The sequence below is a fragment of the Cordyceps fumosorosea genome (assembly GCF_001636725.1).
Source record: "Cordyceps fumosorosea ARSEF 2679 chromosome Unknown scaffold_6, whole genome shotgun sequence".
Lineage (NCBI taxonomy): Eukaryota > Fungi > Ascomycota > Sordariomycetes > Hypocreales > Cordycipitaceae > Cordyceps > Cordyceps fumosorosea.
The window spans coordinates 757,010-777,573 of NW_017387306.1; the positions used below are offsets into that span (position 1 = coordinate 757,010).

The window sequence follows — 20,564 nt, forward strand, 5'->3', positions numbered from 1 at the left end:
AGGTATCAAGCATCCGAGTCCAAGCGATGCGCAGCACCCTGAATACGCATGTACATATATACATCCATCCACAACGTTCCTGTAGTTAGGGGAGGCTATCCACCAACAGGCACCCACTATCCACTATCTTTTAGCGCCTCCCGCCTTGCCCTGTCCTGGCAGGTGGGACGGCGGTGGCTTCAGGCAGTATCCAAAATTCCTGGATGATCTCAAACTTTTGACCATACTCTCGACATCTGCGCCGACCCTCCTGTCGACAACTATATACCCTGTCACCATGGGTAAACGGGCTTCAGGGACCAGCGACGGCGCTGCTGCTTACAATAAACGCCAAAAGACGTATCACGATGTCCCGACCGGCGAACAAGTCCACGACAGCGACCAGCTGAGAAGGCTGCTCGCCTTTGACCAGAACATGCGAACTGCGCAGCACGGTCTTCAGTCTTTCAAAAAGCTCCTTGACAAAGCCAATGCCAAATCTACAGACGCCGACCGCCAACCTGGGGTTGCCATCATCCGTGGTTACCTCAAGTCGGTCCAGCCCCGAGAGACAGGCGAGGACGCCGTCTTCCTTAACGATGTCATGGAGATGTGGTCGTTTGCCTCCCAGGTCAACGATGATGGTGTCATGTCATCCGTCGCCATTGTATTATCTCTCTTGCTGCAGGTCATCTCCGATAACCTCGATCTGGTACCTTACGGACTCGGCATCTGCCAGACGCTTCTGCAGGAACGTCAGCTCAAGTCAGTCTCGCGCAACCTTTCCGCCGACAAGGGCAAGGCCTTCATCATTTGCCCAACACTCCGACTACTGTGCGAAGCGGTCTGCCTAGACGGTGGTGCCTATGCCAAGCGCATCTTCCGAGCCCGAGCATCTACATTCGCATCGCTCGGCCGAAACCTCCAGATTGTATACCTAGGCGATGGTCCAGAAGACGTTCGCAAAGCTTCTGTTCGAACCAATGCTGTCCGGTTCTTCTTGACCTGCCTCAAATTTCTCAACTCGGATGGGAGAGAGGAACTTCTCGCCCAAAAAGACCTGTTGTCGCATGTAACATTTCTGATGAAGAACGACCCGCCTGCATTGGTCATGGATATAATCACCTCGCTCAAGACCAACGTTCTCATGGACACCAAGATTGCGCGTGATAGAAAATTCAAGAGTTTCAACACCAGATCCCTTATGCGCTTTCTCGGCCTATACGCATACAGCAATACCTTCGCCTCCCAAGACGACGTTGACCAAGTCATAGAAAAAGCACACCAGTTTCTCGTGTACTTATGCACAAATTCGACAGCCGGCGTCCTCTACCCATCCAAGGGCCTCTATCCAAAAGAGGCCGACGAGGAGTCCTCGGTGCCGCGAAACGCTAGTCAAGCAAAAGCCGATGGCAATCTCTGGGCTGACAAATTCCGTGATGGCGTCCCCGTCTACAATTTTGTCCTTTCCGAATTCGCCAGCAAACTTCGCCCATGGTCGAATCTCAAGCACAATGAGCTCCTCATTGCCATATTCCAGGCAGCACCTGAACTTATTGCCGACTACTTCTTCAATCACAGATCGTTTACCTTTGAACCAAAATTGTCCATGACTTGGATTGGCTATGCGGCGTTTCTCTTCAACACCATGACGATACCTCTACCTCCGGCTTTCGGCGACACTTCCCTATACGCAAATACACCTCCGCCTACTTCCATTCTCCTCGACAACATAATTCCCCTACCCATAAATCAAAAGGTCCTCAACCGGTGCTTCACTTCAAAATCCAACCTCACTTCCTTCTTTGCCACGAGGATCCTCGTCCAAGCACTTGAGAAGCTTACCGTTGCTCTAAAGATGCACGAGGACGGAGGCAGAAAACAAAATCAAACATGGACAGATGCGTCAAGGCGATTAATAGACTCATTCTGTCAGAGAATACCAGACATGAAAGAAGTAGTGCGGTGCTACAAGTCCATTCCCGCCGAGAACGCCTTGCATAAGACACTAGCAAGTCGTTTACTACGACTCTACTACGAAATCGTGCCTCGTATAGCGCTTGCTGCCAACTTTGACGTTTCGCCCTTCTTCGTGGAAGTACTAGGGAGCATCCAACAAAACCAGAGCGACGACCCAACAACTGCGTCATTTGCCATCATGGAATTGAGAAGCTTGGTTTCAATCGCAAGCTACTCTCCCGGCATGCGATGGTTTGCCAAGACTGACAGCAGCAATGGCGGAAAGGGTTACTCTGCCTTCACATCACTACTGCAAATATTGTGCGACAGTGATGACACCGCCCCTTTAGCTCAGCTGCAGTCCGTTCTTTCTGATGTGGCAATTGAGAATCAGGTCGTGGCCAAGAAGACGAGATTAGTAGCACTACTCCGTGCCTTGCGATGCGCGAGCTCTGGCTCAAAGGCTGCGAACATTCCTTGGGTGTACTTGGACAACTGCATCACGAGATGCGCTGGCTCGCCCATCAAATATCTCGAGCAGATGACGACTCTGCCTGAGAATGCACAGTTCAGTCTGCTAAATATTGTTCTTCAGGAGCAACTGTCTTTTGCTCTGGACGGTGCTAACAAGACGAAGGCTACTGAGATTGGAAGCTTTATGTCTCTGTACTTTAACGCCCTGAACCTCGCAGGAGAGAGCAAGTCGCACCTCGAAGAATGCTATTCCAAGATTACCGAGCAAATTTTGGCGACAAAGGCTTCCAAGATGCCCAGCCTAGGCGACAAGTCAGAGAAGAAGGCCCTGCAGCGCATCAACATTGAGGAGCCGGAGTCGAGCAAAGTGACCGAGACCAGCGCCCAGCCTGGCGTCATGGTCGATGAAGCTCGCCTAGAGGAGATGCTTCATCAGCCTTTTAAGCTCGAAGATGACAACAGTGCGCTCGTCAAATGGTCCACGAAGAATGTCGAAGATCTGGTCGAAGACGGCCTAGCAGCTGGGCTTATCAAGCTGCTCGCCTCCCCCCACATCAACATCCGCAAGGAAGCCCTCACCAACATCCTGAAGATGGCCGCCAAGATCAAGGAGTCCTCGTACGAGGAGAAGATGCAAGTCTGGCTGCTGCTCTCCGAGCTCGCCGAGTCGAGCCGGCCACTCGTCGATGCCGGGCCCGTCCCGTCCTCCTTTGTCTCCTTTGCCACGCACGCCCTTGACGTCCTGCGCAGCCCACTGCACCCGCTGTACGCCAAGGTCAACGCCTTCCTGACGCGTTCGCCCGCGTGGCCGGCCGAAAAGCTGCCGATGGCACACGACGTCCTGCACGGCGCGCCCGGCGAGGACGACCGCTACTACACCGAGCTGGCCTGGCTGCTCGCGCACCTGCTCGACAGCCTGCGCACGCCCTCCGACCTTGGCGTCTTCCACCGCAAGCGCTGGCTCGAAAAGGTGCTCGCCCTCGCGGCCAATCCCTACCTGCGCGCCAACCTGCGCGCCCGCGTGCTCCGCATCGTCTACCGGGCCACGTGCATCGACGGCGGCAGCACGACCCTCGTCACGCGCTTCGGCGTCATGAGCTGGCTCGACGGCCGGCGCGCCGCCGCCGACTCCCCCGAGGACGCGGCCGTCTACGTAGCGCTCATGCGCCGCGTCTGGGAGACGTGCGACCAGGCGCGCGTGACGGCGTGGAGCAAGGGTGGCGTGCAAAAGCTCCTGGAGACGGTCCTGGGTTGAAAGCATGCTGCGGTGGCTGGCGTTTCTGGTGCATTTGTTAATGTTTGGACTTCATCTTCTTTATGTACATCTGGTGAGCACGGGCGTGTAATCAACGAAATATAGACTTCCAAACCGCATTAGAAAAGTAAACCACACAAAAGTCTCATCTTGGCGCAACACGTACGGACAATGCAGACACTCCTTAACCCTGTGCTTGCCTCCTGGCCTCATGAGCTAAGAACCTCGATGCATCTGTAGGTGAGCGTGAGCGCGGACTTATGTAGCTTAGCCGACGAGATATCCATAGAACGAAACGACTCGGACAAAATCACAGACAAGGTCTTTCATTGTACCCAACATGTATTAAGTATGTGCCTCCGTAGTGGATGGACTATTCTCTAAATCTTGACAGATGCAATTTCCAAAAAAGAGCAAACTTGGATAGACAAGTCGAAGATACTAAATGCGGATCAAACGTCTCAAGATAAAAAAAGAGGGGGAAATGAACAAAGATAAAACTCCTTTTGTTCTCCTCCAAGTCAGAGTAATACTATCCTAACAGCAACCCAGAGATAAAATTATGCATAAATACCAGCAAAAATGAATCGCAAAAACAAGGTCAAAAAGTGATTGATCTGGTGAGGGGAAACAGCTAGATCAGATGACAACACGCAGCGAGTGGCTCTTACCCCCTCCTCCTCCTCCTCCCCTCAAGTTAAAAAGATTATTTGTATAATAAGAAAAGTTGGTGTCGCTTCTGCTGTGTATCGACATGCGGTACCATATATAACACGGGGGTATTCCAAATGAAAGTATTTGTTTGATTTTGGTCCAAGACATCATGAAAGCCATGAGAAATGCAAATGCGTCTTCATGTCCTCATCACAGTTGGCCAGAGAGAAGAGCTTCAGTGGCGCTGTTGATATACTGCCTCTTGGCATCGAGGGGTACATCGAAGCGTCGCTCGAGCTCTTGCTTGATGCCCTTCTTAGTGACGGTCATAAGATCTGCCGTCTTAAGAATCTCTCGTATCTCAGCCAAGAGCGCGTCGTCACTGGGCAGGCCAACCATGTCGTCGGGAGAAAAGAATTGGGAGCCGCCGTACGTGCTCATGCGGTTGGCGCCGCCCATCTCAGAGTGGACCAACGACATGCGAGACATGCTGCGAGGATCGTGGGACACATGAGGCATGCCAGGTACCAGCCCAGTCGTTGAGCCTGGACGGCTAACGTAGCCGTACTCGGACACATGAGGGTGCGCCTTGGTGGCGTAGCTGTAGCCAGAGACTTCGGAACGCGAGTCGTCGCGCGAGGTCTGAGTCTCCCAGAGCTCGGCCTGGTAGTCTTCCCACCTCTTGCGAGGAATTGAGCTTGGGTCGAACTTGCCCTCGTCGGAAACGACGACCTTCTTGCCCTTCTCGCCGGCCACGACACGAGTGTTACCCCAGGCAAAGTCATCCATGTTCCAGAAAGCGTACAAGGGAAGACCAAAGCTGAAGACGGGAATAGCAAGGATGTACAGAATCATCCATCCAACCATTTCCCACTTGCGGCGCAAGATGAAAATGATAGCCTGCAGACCATAGATGACACCTAGAAGGATGAACGCGGTCACTGGTACGACGCTTGTATTTTCGATGACGAGGACAATCAGGTAGACGATGTAGGCGAGGGTGACAGGTTGAACGATGGTGCTGAGCAAGTCGATAAAGACAACAAAGCGCATACTGAAACAGCAGAAGCCACAGAGCTGGGCCATGGGAATCAGCTCGACGAGGTTATGGACGGTAGAGTTGATCCAGCGACGACGCTGCGAGAGGAACACCTTCCAGGAATCAGGCGCAATAGTCCAGGCATGAGCAGTGAAGATATACTTAGTCTTGTACTTGTTGTGGTATTTGAGGAGGAGTGTCGTAAGGTAACGATCCTCGCCAAGGTGCAGCAGGTTCTTCATGTGCAGGGTGTCAACACGGATCGTAGAGTAATCTTCCACGATCTCGCGGCTGACAAACAGAGGCTTGCCAGTCTCCGCTGCACGAATTCTGTACATGGAGAAACAGCCAGGCAAACAAGTGACGGAACCGAAGAGGGACTCGAATGCCTTGGAAAGATTGTGCGAAATGTAGTATTCGTAGACCTGAATCATCGTGATGAAAGAGGACTTGGCGTTGGTCAGGGCCGTCTCGCCACAAACAGCGATCAGACGCGTGTCGTCGATGAAGGCAGACACCATGCGACTAGCAGAGTCGGCCGCAACGACAGTATCAGCGTCAATTTGTAGCATAAACTCGTAAAATGTGGGATTAACACCGATGATGTTCCGAATCTGGTGGTACATTTCGAGTTCCATAGGGCTCATGGGAAGGTTGTAGTGAACGCGGTTGAGGAAACGCATAACAATCATTTGAGAATCACGCTTGCCACGGTTACCGGGGCGGCCGACCTCGGAAGGCTTACCAACCTTGACAATGACCATGAAGGGAACAATGTGACCCTGGACTTCGTAGAGGCCGGAGTAGACCTTGCCCATGTTGTGTTGCTTCAGACCCTCGCCAAGAGATTCGAAGCTCAAAGGCTCGGGGTCCACGGTATCGGCAACTCCAAGAATGTCGAGCACAATGCGAGGCGTGGGGCGATCGTTTCCTTGACCAATAATCATACCGTCACAAACAACGACGAGCAGTTTGCGCTTGTCATCGTATTTCATTCTAGCAGCCGAGTCGATAGCGCGACGTAGTGAGTCTTCGTCCTCGGTATAGGCAGGAATTTGGCAAATGACAAATTTGTCAAGGTTCTCGGGCATGCTCTTGCCACCGAACTGCAAGGCAGCAAGGAATTTGAAGGCAATGACGGAAACCAGCACAATAGTGACAGCAAGGACCAGATATGTGGCCAGCTGACAGCGAGTTGAGTTTCGAGTATCAACGTCACCAACATAGAAGAGGTTGTCGAGACAAGTCTTCATTCTCTGGCGCAGCGCTGCATCCATGGCCAAGGAGTTCCAGTATTTGGTCATATCTGAGCCAGACTGTATTTGAAACATTTGAGTGACGTCGTCGGCCATGAAGTTTGCCAGGGATGCGTCATCAGGAGGCGACTCGCCAGGTTTAGCGCGAAGTCGACGGCCACCAGCCATGTAGGTGGTGAGATCGTAGACACGGCCACTGATAATTCCAATCGTTTGTTGCTTCTCGCTGAGCTTCTTTACATACTGCGGCGTGTAGCCGACATTGCCTTTCTTGAAAAGAGCCCGCAGCATTGTCATCTGCTCATAATACCAGTCCGGACGGGTATCGTTGGTAAAGTAGCGGAAGTCATGGTATTTGGCGTTGATATCCTGACTGCTGATAAGCGCAGGGGAAATGCCAGTGAAGTTTGTGTTCTTGTAGTCGAGTGTGACTTCAGGATTAATGCTGCCATCTTTCCCCTGGCAGAGAGCGCTGACTTGAATTGGGAAGAGAGAGCTGATGTCCAGGCCAGCATAGTTGAGCAGCAGCTTCGGCTGGAGGTAAGGCGGGTAGTGTCTAGGAGCATAGGAAGCCAAATCGAAGACGTTTCCACGAACAGAGACTAGGGCCCCCTTACTTCCCGACTTGCCATTGTATGAAGACAGTTCCGCTGGGCTGTACACATGTTGCCTGGGACAGATGAGAAGGGGGAAAACGACAATGAAGAAAGCGGCGACGAGACAGAGGAGCCAGATAAGCAGGTTGATGGCGAGCTTTTCACGCCACGCCATGCGGACATCTTTGCGGGGCATGCGGCCAATCCAGCGGATGAGAAAATCCGGGACGAACCAGGTCAGCAAGTAGACAGTGAATACCCAACGCTTGCGGCTAGCGCTGTCCTTGTACTCCTCGACTTCAACCAGGTCTTTCTCATTGCCTCGCTCTGCCATCTGCTCACGCGTGTCGAAGTTCTTGAACATATCGCCACCACCAATAGCAGAGACACCAGCCTCAGATCGAGTGTCATCGCCCGCGGCAAAATACCCGGCCTTCGTCTTCTCGCCGGCGTACATGAGGGGAGTGTTGCCACCAGAGACGAGCTGCTCTTTGGAGGCGATAAAGGGATTACGCTCAGAGACAGCATAGCTTTCGCCATCAGCAGAGACACCTGCGCGAGTAGGACCACTGGCGGAGAATTGAGCAACCTCCATCCAGCATCGTTCGCTAAGGAAGACGCCGGTGGAGCCAATCTGCACCTCATTGCCCGGCCAGCGTTTCTCTTCAATAACAATTTCAGCACGCTCACGTTCACTGCCAACGAGTATGGTCTCTGAATCAATGAGACCAAGGAGCTCGCCAAAGGGCAAGAATAGACTGAAATCAGCGGAGCGCAGACGCTGGCTGATCTCGGCGATACCAAAGGTCTGTACCTGAGTCCTGACACACTTGCTGTCGAACTGGTTGGCAATGCGACGGTCGTTGGGCTTTAAGCAGAAGACAAAGTAGACGTTGGTACCGGGATCCGTGACGGCCTTTTGAACATTGTCCAGCGATGACAGGAATTGGCCCGAAGCACCCTGTTCAATGCCAGTGAGGGTCGCGGTGCGACGAGAGTCCTTTTCGCGAGAGTCGCCAAGTTGCTCGAGACGCTCAAGGGCGTCCTGCTGCTGTTGGCGGCGTGAGCCTGGCGCGCGAGCTCTAGTGCCCTTACGGGACATGACGCTAGGAGCACGAGTAGGCTTAGAGCTGACCGAGGCCTGCATGACAGTGGTTCTCTCATTGGGATGGGTCACAGTTTGGAGGGCATCCTGTCCAAAGAGACGAGCGACAAACTCGCTCTTGGTTGTGTTCACCATATTGAGCAGATCACCAGAAATGAGCTCACCATTCTCTTCAATGAGACCTTTGACAGGATAGTCCACTTCACCGGCAAAGTGCTTGACTGTGAAGGTAGCGGCTGTGTTTTCGGTCATGAAGTTGCTTCCTGGGAGCTTGGCAGTGGCGGAACCGATCTCAATGGCCGCGTTTTTGCCTTCGAAGCGCTTGCGGAAACTCTCGAGGAGCTGCATATCGGTTCGGTTTCGGCGGGTCTGGTCATCAAGAATGCTCAGAAGGCCGTTACCGGACTTGAGAAGGCCTTTGACGGCATCAGAGTTGTCAAAGTATGATGTGGGAGCAACGCTGACTTCCTCAGACTCGAGCATCTCGGCTTTGCGGTCAAAAAAATTGTGAAGAGTGACATTGTAGAGGGCTTCGGTGGCGGCGTTGTTCAGAAGCTGGTCAAGAACAGATCGGGTAGAGCTCTGCTGGACAAAACCAGGGAAGTCGACAATGGAGATTGTGTTGGCGATGGACTCCTCGGCAGCACAAAGACGCTGGTTGGCCGATTCCATGATCCAGGCAACGAGCAGAGCATAGAGAGTCCTGGCGAGCTCATTGGCATGGGCACGAGCGCCGGCAGGATCAAGCATGACAGTGACGCGCTCCTTTTGTATCATCTTGGTCTTGTAACCAAGAGTAGTTTGCAGGTCATTGGCGTTGATGCCGAGGAATGCAGCAACAATGGCGAGAACATCCTTGTTCTTGACTGCGGTAAAGGCATTGCCACCTTCGTGGGAGAAGCCACCGCTGTCACCACCAGTGACACTGGTATCGTTTGCGCTCTCGAATTCAAGCTGACCAATGTGGAGGATGGCAGCAAGCATCTGACAGATCTCGGCAATGTCGTTGCGAGGAAACTCGAGCTTCTTGAGGGCGGTCTTGAAAAGCTGGAAGCCGTCGGCATCATTGATACCAACCTTGAGCTGCGTAGGGTGGCCGAGGTACTTCCAACGGGTGGCTCCGGCAACGGGCGAGTCGTCAAGACCCAGATGAGTCTTCTCAGCGGCACTTGTTCCAGCAAGAAGATAGTAGAGTGCGTGGAAATTGCGTTCACCGGTGGGAACATCGGTGATTCGGCTTCGTTCCAGTCTGTGGTCAAGGATCTTACCACCAATTAGAATGGGGTTTGTTGTGGAAGACGTGTCGTATTGCAGCTCGTAAAAGAGACCCGACTTGGAAGCCGTTGGGGTAGTGGCAGTCTTTGTCGTGGTAAGGGTGTCGAAGACATAAGCGGCGAGAGACAGCTTGCTGGAGAGCGGAGTTGAGGACTTGTTGAGGAGGGCAGTAAGGAGGTGTGAGCGGATAGTAGACTTGCCCGAGCCGGATTCACCACTACAGACGAGTCGGTTAGTATCTTCATCATCCATGATTCTAGAATGACAGGGACATGGCATACAGGAATACGACGGCTTGGTTTTCTGAACGGTGGCCGAGTCTCAGCCAGGCACGGTCAGCCATATCCTCGGCACCAGCCATGGCACTTCCCTCCTTGCCACCATCGGGGCCCTTGGATGACGAAGTGTAGGTATTGAGGCAGACGAGGCCGTGTGACGATAGTCGAGCGGTGGGGTGAGCGACATGGAAGCGACTGGCAAGATGAGCAGTAATGTGCGTGTCGGACTGAAGATGAGTCGGCAGGGAGGGCAAGGAGTCCTGCGTGTGCGCGCCTCCGCCGAGATTCAGCATGTTGGAAGCCATATTGGGCGAGCAGCCAGGAATTGGCTCTCGAGGGGACTAGACGAGGCTGTCGAGGATTTGATGAGCCTGGTGGGTTACTTTGCTGAAGAGTGTAGAAGGAAAGGAAGAAATAGAATGCGGATGACGGCCAGTTTCGTGTTCTAGGGCGTGTGCTGTACGACGAGGACCTGTTTGTGTCTGAAACAAGAGTGCTGCTAGGCGTGGGCGTGTAGAAAAAGCGAGAGGAAGCCCAAGCAAGACCAGGCCTGTGCAGAGCGAGAGAAGATGCGACAGGAGACAGCAGACAGCCTTGACAGGGCCGGGCAGGAAACGAAGGTGTAGAAGGAAAAGGGAGCAGCGAAAGCAAAACTGCCCCGCGGAAGGGATTGTAGCAATGCACGCAGGCAGGTGGGAATCGAGAGGCGTGGTGTTTGTGATGAGCAAAGCAAAAGAAAATAATAAAAAAAAAGCGATTCTAGGTTTTGTGCAGACGAGACCAGCCGAATGGGAAGACTGACGGGGGGCCGGCTTTGCCAGCAGCCAGGGACAGTCAGTTGAGTTGACCCCGAGCAGTTGAGGGAACAGATGGTACCCGCTCAACCGCTGTGGAGGTAAGAAAGGTACTGATACATCAGCTTGGAGGTGCCAAATTAAGCACAGCCAGCAGGACAAGGTCCTGAGTGTAGCACAACCTTACTGGTAGCTGGGACAGCCTGACCAGCAGAGCAGCCAAACAACGGGCAACAGGCAGCCAGAAAGAGAGACAGACAGGCGACGAGGCTTGACCTCGTGTTAGCTTGCGCTAGGGGCCTTGCCAGGCCAGGGGGAGGGTGTGAGTGGAAACGGGGGGCGTATTTTTGGTTACATGCCACCAGCGGAACAGCCCGGGTCCGGCTGGCGCAAGCTGCCAAGAGCGCAGGTTGATATGATGCTGGATGAGCGCGCTTTGAACCACTGAAAAAAGCTTCCCACAGCGCTGGAATTTCGACGTAATCCCATCTGCATGTGCCAGCATTGGCCACTTCAGGCCCTGCAGCTGCACACTAGCAGTGGAAAAAAATCACTTGCACCAAGCATCCGTAAACTATGTATCCGTAGAAGCACTGAAAACACTGCGCACAAGATATCTGCCAATGTCATGCACAACACCCCATCTCTTGTCTCGTCCCAATCATCAATTCATTCCCTTCGTCAACGCGAGTGCTACGGAATGAATTCATCTCCCGATTCTCGATACACCCCCAGACTCTGTACTGCGTGTATTCTCCGCGCGGCCCGCATTCCACCAGACCAACGTTAGCAAGGGAGAGATGATCTCTGTTGGTGCTTTGACCCAACTTTCTTTCTTTTTCTCCCCTTTATTCTACCTCTCATCAAGCTTTCGTGGCATTCGTTATGGTTTTGTGTCTGGGGATTTTTTTGGTTTTTCGAAATAATCCTTTTACCTGTGACCCCGTAGATTCTGGTTGTTGAAACTCATGCCCTCCGCGGTTCATAAGATCGATTCTCGACTCCCCATGCAGAGTATAGAATCAGAACCTGTGTTGCCGAAGTCATAGCCAAGACAGTTCGTGTTGAGCCGTAATTGGACTGAGACTTCGACAACCCGTCTGGTATGGGCCGCGAGAGACAGGTCCGTCAACTGTGTGTAGCCAGACGAACACTGTCCCATGGACCATGAGCAGCGTGACACTCTCGCACAACTGCTACACTACAACTTGCATCATCTGTAGTAAATACTGTATTACATGTCATGTTCATCAGAGAACTGTCAGTTCTACTTTATTACGCAGTCCCGCCCCCTGAAAGTCATGCCACATCCATCTCGTCCTTCTACCAATGTCAAGCTGAACCATGGACGCGTTACTGTATCCGGAGCCAGCACAATTTCCGCCGCGATGCTAGTGCGGCAGCATCTCCGTATTGAACTGGTACGGCGATTGCTGTCGGCCAGCTGAATTTCGGTTTCGCAGCATCAATTTCACACGGGACCGTCTACCGACTCGCTAGTCGGCGCCGTGGTGGACCTCGCCGTGAGACAAGACATGAGACTGATTCTTTTCTGCCATGCTTTCCACGGATAGGTACCAGCTTGTCGGACGACTAATTTGCTTGCTCTTGACCAGGCTACCCTGGACGTCGAGTCTTTGACAACCCCAGAGTAATTGAGTCTGCATGTAATCGTGTAATACATGTGCCATCGGGTAATGGCGGCAATCTTAGCTCGAGAATGATGTGCATCGTGACAATCGGCTTCAAACACTTATCAATTGAAGTGGCGCAAAGATCTTTTCTTGCGGCTACCTACTGTTCAAGTGATAGGAGATGCACCAGTCAGGGGTATTCCCCATGTCGTGCCACCATAGAGATTTAAATGGTATTTTTAGGGGTCAGCCAAGGCATCGCGCTGGCTTTTGCGGGCACGAAGGGGGGGTTCTAACAAGGCTAGCCCAGTGTCCATCCGGATGGATAGTCACCAATTATTGCCTGTCCGCAGTGGCGGATTCCGTCGAGACTCGAGAGTGTGGGACGAGCAGGCAAAGAACATTCCGAGGCGGCAAGTTGGAACACCTTATTATTGTTATTAATCTTTGCCTCACTTGGGACGGAAGCCTGCACGGCATTGTCCGCAGAACTGAGCCTATTACCGAAAGTGTATCAGCTAGACAACTGTTCATGCCTCAGTCATGAGCTGGAGACTGGTTCTCCATACTGCTGGGAGGCCTTGTGGTCGGGAGACCCGGAAAATGGTCGCGTATCCCGATATAGAGTTGCCAGATCTGCACAGCCAGACAAAGGATACGACGTGTGGCGTGGCATAAAATGGAGCGAGATTTTTGTGGTGGGCATAATACGAGAAGTAGGAGATGGTGTTTCGCCACGCATATTGGCATAATGCGCCCTGCACTGACGCCCACGCATGCACCCTTTGGGTCTGCTTTGCTGTGATGACTGAGGTTGGAAAGGGTCCTGGCACACAACAACAACCACCTACAGCCTCGTATTATTGTATTTTATTCGTCCAGAAGGCATCAAGCCCGCCAGAGCTTGGCGTGTGCACATTTACCGACTTTTTTATAGACTGTCTTTGACCACAATCATTTGTTGCCACCAACTAATAAAGAACGCGAACTCTTTACTGGTTGGCTGTTCTTTACGAAAAGGCCAGTGCGATGATTACTTTAGTACAAACCTGGCTGTTCCGCAGTGGTACCAGTACCTTCTGCGTGGCACCACCGCTGGCGGGCCCTCTTCAGCTGTTCATCTCGCTTGGCACCATTTGTTCATGTACTGCTATGTACGTGCGAGAGCTGCAACAGCAACCGAGACAGCGTACATGCACGTGTAAACACTCGTATGCAGAGTGACGAGCAGCGCTCCTATCATTGATGCTTACCACAGCCATTGTTTTATGACAGACAATTCACCTGAGCACTTGTGCGCTGGCCATGTTTGTCTCCTGTCAACTGGTATGGTACCTATGTAACCTCAAAACTGCCTCCCCGCCCAGTACACCGGGCCCTGAAGCTAGCGTTCTGGTGGGCCGTTAAATGCGCCCGGGTTGGTAATCGTCTACCCCCTGAAGCCACAGCCACTGCGCCATTGGCATGAACCGCCAGCCGTAACAATTATTTATTATCTTCCCCTTGCTGTTCATTTTGCTTTTGTTTTGTTAGTTCGTCGGCTGCGACCAGATTTACTATGTGTCTAATTTAGTACAGTACAGCCTTTTTTTTTTTTTTTTTTTTTGTCACTGACTTGCTGGCTGGGCGCTGTGCCTAGGTATGTGTACCTCTGACAAGGCGCCTGGGCCTGCCAGCTCCAGCTTGTTGACAACCAAACTATGCTCTGGGCATTGTGTTTACCATGTTTATAGCATGTTACAGCCCCCGTATTCCCTCTGCCCAGTGAATCGTCTGCACCTTGTAACCCGGCAGCCCACCTCTCGTCCCAGTACTTCTGCCACGCCCATGCCCGCGCCACGCCCAGCAAACCCTGCCCACCTCTGTGCCAGTACCTACCTGTATCTTTACCTCCATCTCAGTGATTCCTCGCCAACTTCTTTTCTCTGACACTTTTTTCGGGCCGTTTCAGTGTTTTGCAGCGTTTCTTGCTCCTTATCGAGCATCACACTGCCTCACTCGCTTTGGTAGTCACCGACTTTTTTCCCAGTTTAATCTCTGCAGTCCATTCGCTATTCCCGCGTCCGCATACCCTCTCCGCAGGACGTTGCCTCGTGTCCTTGAAAAAAACGATTCGACTTGCCCTTCGACGCTCGCTTCGACCTTAAACATCGTGCTCCTTTCACGGGTACGGCGCCGTCAGTTCTTGATTACCCTTGTCTTCAAGCTTCGGTGGCCGTTGCTAGGAGTCTATTCCATGAAGCTTTGAACAAGACACAAAGTTTCGCCCGTTGCTGCCCCCCGTTAGGCTAGACAGCCATAACCGTTGCCGACGTTATCTCGACCTGGTCTAACTTTCAAACGCCTCTCGCGTCCCCTGGGACTCTGCTCTCTCCAGCCCGCCGTGACCATGGCGAACCGAATGTCCATGTTCTCGGTCGCCTCTGAAGGCATGGGGAATAATCGTGGTCCTCAGACTGCTCAGGTCTCCACCACCACTCTGCTCAACACTGTACACAACATCTATCTCGCCAGCCAGCCTCATCAATTGGACTCGAGTACTAGCCTTGTTGTCAACACGTGGCTCACCGCCGCCCAAGGCGGTCCGACTGTCGATGCTGCTCTAGCTACTCGGGCTTGGGAGCACGCTCGTCGTCGCGCTGAGGATGGGTTAATCGTGCTTGGGTAAGTCCTCATGGCTGGCATTTGACCCTTTCTCTTCGGGCTTCTAACCGCTCATTCCCTTTAGATCGCTACACTCTTCCACACCGTCCGTCCTCGTGCCGTTTCTTTCGTCTATGCCGTTCACGATTCCGAATTCCATCTTCAAAGCTCTAGACTCTGTGCAGCCCTTCCTTCGCTGCGTCACACCTTACAACCCGTCTTTCCCTCGACAGGCTGCCCTGAGCGCTTCCTTCACCCTCAACCTTACCGGTAATCTTACTGCCGCTACTCTTGCTTTGTCTCAGGGCGGAATCGATACCGAGAATGGCCTTTTCAATATCCCCGCCGATGCTGGATACCGTGCTTTTGACGTCTTCTACTATTTACTCACGTCCGCATCCACACCCGCGGAACGCGAGTTTCTTGGTCTACAGGCTCCTTCGACCTATGCTCTGCTTGCTCGATCATCCACCTATACCCCGCCTGCATATCTCCCCACAGCTGATGATTCTGCCTCGGCCGACGACTTCCGCCAGGCTCTCAAAGACATTGGAATCAAGGGCTCTGCTCACCGAAACTTCATTTCTACGCTGGCCGGTCTTCTGAAGCTTGGAAACACCCTTGACTATGAACTTGAATCCGACTCCCTTGAAGAGCTCTGTGAAGAGGCTAGCGGCCTACTTGGCCTCGAACCCGCTGTTCTCACCACCAAGTGCAGCACCGAAGACCGACGCATCCTTGTCAGCGGTCTTTACGAATCACTCGTGGACTGGGTTATTTCCAAGGCCAACGCTGCCATTTCCTCGCAAATGACCCGGATTCGTGATGGCGAAGAATCTGCAGATGGCCGCGGTGCTCGCACCCCTACGTCGGAGGAGGATAATGGGGATACTGTCAGCCTCACCGTCGTTGAAATACCCGACCCTACTCTTGGAAAAGCTGTTTGCATGCGATCGATTTTTGATGACTCTTGCGGTATAAACGCTGAGATGATTCAAGACGGAGTTGAGGTATCTCCGGCTGGCTCTTCCGTCATGAGAGAAGTGCAACAGGCCGTCGCCGACGTTGCCCCAGACCTAGGCATCATGACCGGCCCCGAAGGACGCGAACGCCAGCGCGAGTTGGAGCAGAGAGAAGTTGTTCTCGAGAGAGTTGCTCACGCCGCTGAAGATGGTGGCTTCATCAAGAAGCTTCTGTTCCCCATTCAAGGGGAGGGTATTAACCTGGGTCGGGCTGGTCGATTTGACCTCCCTCAAACGCTCGCTTCCAGTCGTGCTTGGTATCACCTATCCTTGCACCCCACGGATGATGGCCCGGCTAGCCTAGCGGCCCTTCCCTCCATTACCTCGGCTTGGTCCGCCGGCACTGTTTCCCGACAGCTTCGTTCTTGGCGCCTACCTGAGTGGGCAAACCGCCGTAACCGCCACCTTGACTACACAGCCGATTTTGACGTTGAGGAGTTTGTGACTCGGTATGGTCCTCTCGGCTGCTCAGATGGTAAGGATGGCATTGAAAGCTGGATGCTCGAACGTGGCTGGAGCAACGGCGAGATATTCGTCGGCAAGGAGCGCGTTTGGATTCGCGAGTCTGCTTGGTGGGATGCAGAGTCAATGCTTGACATGAAGCAAGGCACTGACATCCCAGCTTTGAACACCAACCCGTTCAGCAGTGGGTTCGACACATCATACTCAAACAACGGTAGTGGCTTCTTCCCACCCCAGCCGATGGACCAGGCCTACGGTGGTAGTCGCGATGACCTCATGGGAGTACACTCTCGCAGTGTCAGTCAGGCTAATGGCAGCCAGGCTGGGTTTCCTCAGGCCATGAACGTTGCTCCCTCTATTGCACCCACTTCTATGACCGGCACACGGAATGTGAGCAAAGGCGACTACGGACTGGGAACCAAGGGTGACACCTACAAGGGGGACGAGTATGTCGAAGCTGGTGACTACAATGGTGAGCTGGACCCCGAGCTCGCCAAGAATAAGCACCTGGAAACGAACCACACCACTGCCGGTCGCCGTGCTTGGGTTGCCGTCGTCTGGGCTCTCACTTTCTGGATTCCTTCCCCCTTGCTCAGGTACGTTGGCCGCATGCGCCGACCTGATGTTCGCATGGCCTGGCGTGAAAAGCTTGTTCTGGTCTTCATTATCTTCTTGTTGAATGCAATGATCGTCTTCTGGATCATCTTCTTTGGGAAGTTGCTCTGCCCGAACTTTAACAAGGCTTGGAACAAGAGTGAAGTGGCAAGCCACCAAGGAAGCGACTCCTTCTGGGTAGCTATACATGGTCAAGTCTTCGACATCTCCGATTGGTGGAGGCAGCAACATAGCGATGTTCCCCAAGTCAAAACGACAAGCGATCTCATGCAGCCCCTCAATGGGCTGATCATGGACAGCTACTTTGTGCCGCCTCTATATCTTTCTTGTGGCGGGCTGGGAATAACAGACACCACAAAGCTTTTGCTCAACACCACCCCCGAGTATCAAACCGCCGTCCACACCTCCGGCTCCGGTGCACGCTACCCCAACAGCAAATTGCACAACGAAAACTGGTACTACGAAACTTTCCTCCCAAAGATCAAGACTTTCTACCACGGCGACCTTGTCTGGAGTACAAAGTCTGTTAAGTCCGATGGTGCAGACAATCAGCATATGTGGGCCATGTATGGTGATCAAATCTACGATCTTACCGATTACTTCTACACCGTCGAAACGAATAATGGCAATAGTATCTACCAGTTTATGAACAAGGGTATCTCTGATCTCTGGAAGAACAACCCAGGCCAGGACATCAAAAAGCAGCTCGATGCAGCGCTCGACGCTGCCAAGACCAGTGGCGATACCGACAATTACAACAACATGGCCAACTCGTGGAGCTGTATCCAGAGGACCTTTTACGTTGGGAAAACTGATTTCAGAGAAGGGCCTCGATGCACCGTCAATAACTGGATCATGTTGGCCTTTACCATTATCATTTGTGCCATTATTCTGGTCAAGTTCGTGGCGGCCATTCGCTTTTCTTCCAAGCGCCGCCCATCACCCCAGGATAAGTTTGTTATCTGCCAGGTACCTGCTTACACCGAGGGCGAAGAATCGCTCCGCAAGGCGCTTGATTCGCTTACGGCACTGCAATACGACAACAAGCGCAAGCTGATCTTTGTGGTTTGTGATGGTGTCATTACTGGCCAGGGCAACGACCGGCCAACACCTAAGATTGTTCTCGATATTCTCGGCGTTGACCCCAAACTCGACCCACCGGCCTTGGCCTTCAAGTCAGTTGGCGCAGGCAGTGAGCAGCTGAATTTCGGCAAAGTCTACTCCGGCCTTTACGAGTTTGAAGGCAATGTTGTTCCTTACATTGTTGTTGTTAAGGTTGGCAAGGAATCAGAGCAGACTGGTGCGAAGCCTGGTAACCGTGGTAAGCGCGACTCGCAGATTCTGCTTCTGAGTTTCCTCAACCGAGTCCACCATCGATCTCCTATGAACCCACTCGAGTTGGAGATGTTCCATCAGATCAACAATATCATCGGCGTTGACCCTGAGCTGTATGAGTATCTCCTCATGGTCGATGCCGATACTGCAGTCGAAGAAGACTCCCTCAATCGTTTAGTATCTGCCTGCGCACACAACGCCAAGATTGCCGGTATCTGCGGTGAAACCAGCCTACAGAACGATGAAAAGTCATGGTGGACCATGATCCAGGTGTATGAATACTTCATTTCTCACCACCTTGCCAAGGCCTTTGAGTCACTCTTTGGAAGTGTTACGTGTTTGCCCGGATGGTATGTTCCCCGAATAATTTTCGTAATTTCTCAAGCTGACCATCCAACCCTACAGTTTCTCCATGTACAGATTACGAACAGTCGACAAGGGCAAGCCTCTCATCATTTCGGATGCCGTCATCAAAGAGTACAGCATTTGCAACGTCGACACCTTGCATCAGAAGAACCTTTTGTCTCTGGGTGAAGACAGATTCCTGACCACTCTTATGACGAAGCATTTTCCATCTATGCACTACAAGTTCGTTCAGGATGCCCAATGTAAGACTGCGGCTCCAGAATCGTTTGGTGTTTTGATTTCTCAGCGTCGTCGCTGGATCAACTCCACTATTCACAACTTGGTTGAGCTGCTGCGTCTCGGCGACATGTGCGGTTTCTGCTGTTTCTCTATGCGCTTCGTCGTCTTCATTGATCTCTTCAGCACAATCATTCTACCTGCTACCTGCGTTTACCTGGGCTATCTCGTCTACCTACTGGCGAGCAAAACTGGCCCATTCCCTGTCATTTCGATTGCAATGTTGGCCGCCGTTTATGGCCTTCAAGCCTTGGTTTTCATTCTTAAGCGGCAGTGGCAACACATCGGATGGATGATTATATATATCCTTGCGTTCCCCATTTACGCCTTCATTCTCCCCATCTACTCGTTTTGGAACCAGGACAACTTCAGCTGGGGCAACACTCGCATTGTCATTGGAGAAAAGGGCAACAAACAAGTTATCGCTGTGGAGGATGAAATATTCGACCCTCGCTCGATTCCCATGCAGCGTTGGGACGACTATGCCTATGTCAACAACCTGCCTGGCCGCCGTGGTGGTTACCAGGAGAAGGAAGACTCGCCCTACATGGACCAATACGAGATGGACGAGATGAAATCTGTCTATTCTGCCGCACCCCAAGGAACTGTTCTCTCCGGCATGCCCGGCAACAACCCTTACATGACTCCGCAATCTCCTGCCTTCATGGGTACTCCCAATCGCAGCTCCACCATGATCCATCAGCAGGATCCCATGCTGCAAGCCAGAGGGCAACCTTCTGTCGCAGATCTTCATGGTCGTCAATCTCCCTACCAAGATTTTCCACAGGCGCGACCTAGCATGATGAACATTCGCAGCCAATCCAACCTCTCTTCTCAGTTCGGCGGAGGTAACCGATCCTCATCCGCAATTGGCTTCTCGCAACGTCCTCCAATGGCGAGCGACACCTCTCTACACAATGTCAACATTGACTTCAGACAAAATAGCGGCGCGACATCTGACGCCTCGATCATCGAGTCCATTCAGGCCGTCCTACGTGATGTTGATCTGGATACCGTCACCAAGAAGCAGGTGCGTGCTCTCGTAGAGCAGCGTCTGCAGACTGAGCTGGTGGGCGAGCGTCGGACGTTCCTCGACCGACAAATTGATCGCGAACTGGAGAGCATGTAAAGATTGTGCACAAGAAATGCTTATGCAAAAGAAGCGAGAACTGGATATAGGGGCACAATGAGTCTGCCATTTTTGTTTTCGGCCTCTTTTTGGCATATTTTGGTTTCATCATATTTCTTTTTTTGCTTAATAATGTTTGAGAGGGACTACTTTTTGCCTTTTCAGACTTGTCTTGTTTGGTTTCTTGTTTTGTATCCTGAAGAATTTTTGTCATTTTATCACGGGACGTTTTTGGAGAGGAACTGAACACAGCAAAGCTTGCTGCAATGCAAGCCCATTACAGTCATTTTTACCTTATTTTTACTAGTTATATTTGACTCATGATCTATGAGCTGGAGCCGCCTCATTTCTTTTTATACTTAATAAAAAAGCGCTGTCGTTGACTAAGACTTTGGTTCTTCCTCCGTGAATGGCGCAT

General features: G+C 52.3%; 3 protein-coding genes across 3 annotated transcripts; 2 read left to right on the top strand and 1 right to left on the bottom strand.

The window, feature by feature from the left end:
* Positions 1 to 277: 277 nt before the first annotated feature.
* On the top strand, positions 278 to 3,667 carry ISF_03399 (ribosome biogenesis protein Urb1; the record flags this gene model as incomplete). The annotated part of the gene is made up of 1 exon (XM_018847005.1): positions 278 to 3,667. One exon carries the CDS (start codon positions 278 to 280, stop codon positions 3,665 to 3,667), a length of 3,390 nt encoding a protein of 1,129 aa, XP_018705894.1.
* An 864-nt stretch (positions 3,668 to 4,531) lies between these two features.
* On the bottom strand, positions 4,532 to 10,175 carry ISF_03400 (chitin synthase; the record flags this gene model as incomplete). The annotated part of the gene is made up of 2 exons (XM_018847006.1): positions 4,532 to 9,809; positions 9,874 to 10,175. The coding sequence occupies 2 exons, from the start codon at positions 10,173 to 10,175 to the stop codon at positions 4,532 to 4,534; spliced, it is 5,580 nt and encodes a 1,859-aa protein (XP_018705895.1).
* Positions 10,176 to 14,687: 4,512 nt separating this feature from the next.
* On the top strand, positions 14,688 to 20,146 carry ISF_03401 (chitin synthase 6; the record flags this gene model as incomplete). Its single annotated transcript, XM_018847007.1, has 3 exons — positions 14,688 to 14,962; positions 15,027 to 18,725; positions 18,781 to 20,146. 3 exons carry the CDS (start codon positions 14,688 to 14,690, stop codon positions 20,144 to 20,146), a joined length of 5,340 nt encoding a protein of 1,779 aa, XP_018705896.1.
* Positions 20,147 to 20,564: the final 418 nt, after the last annotated feature.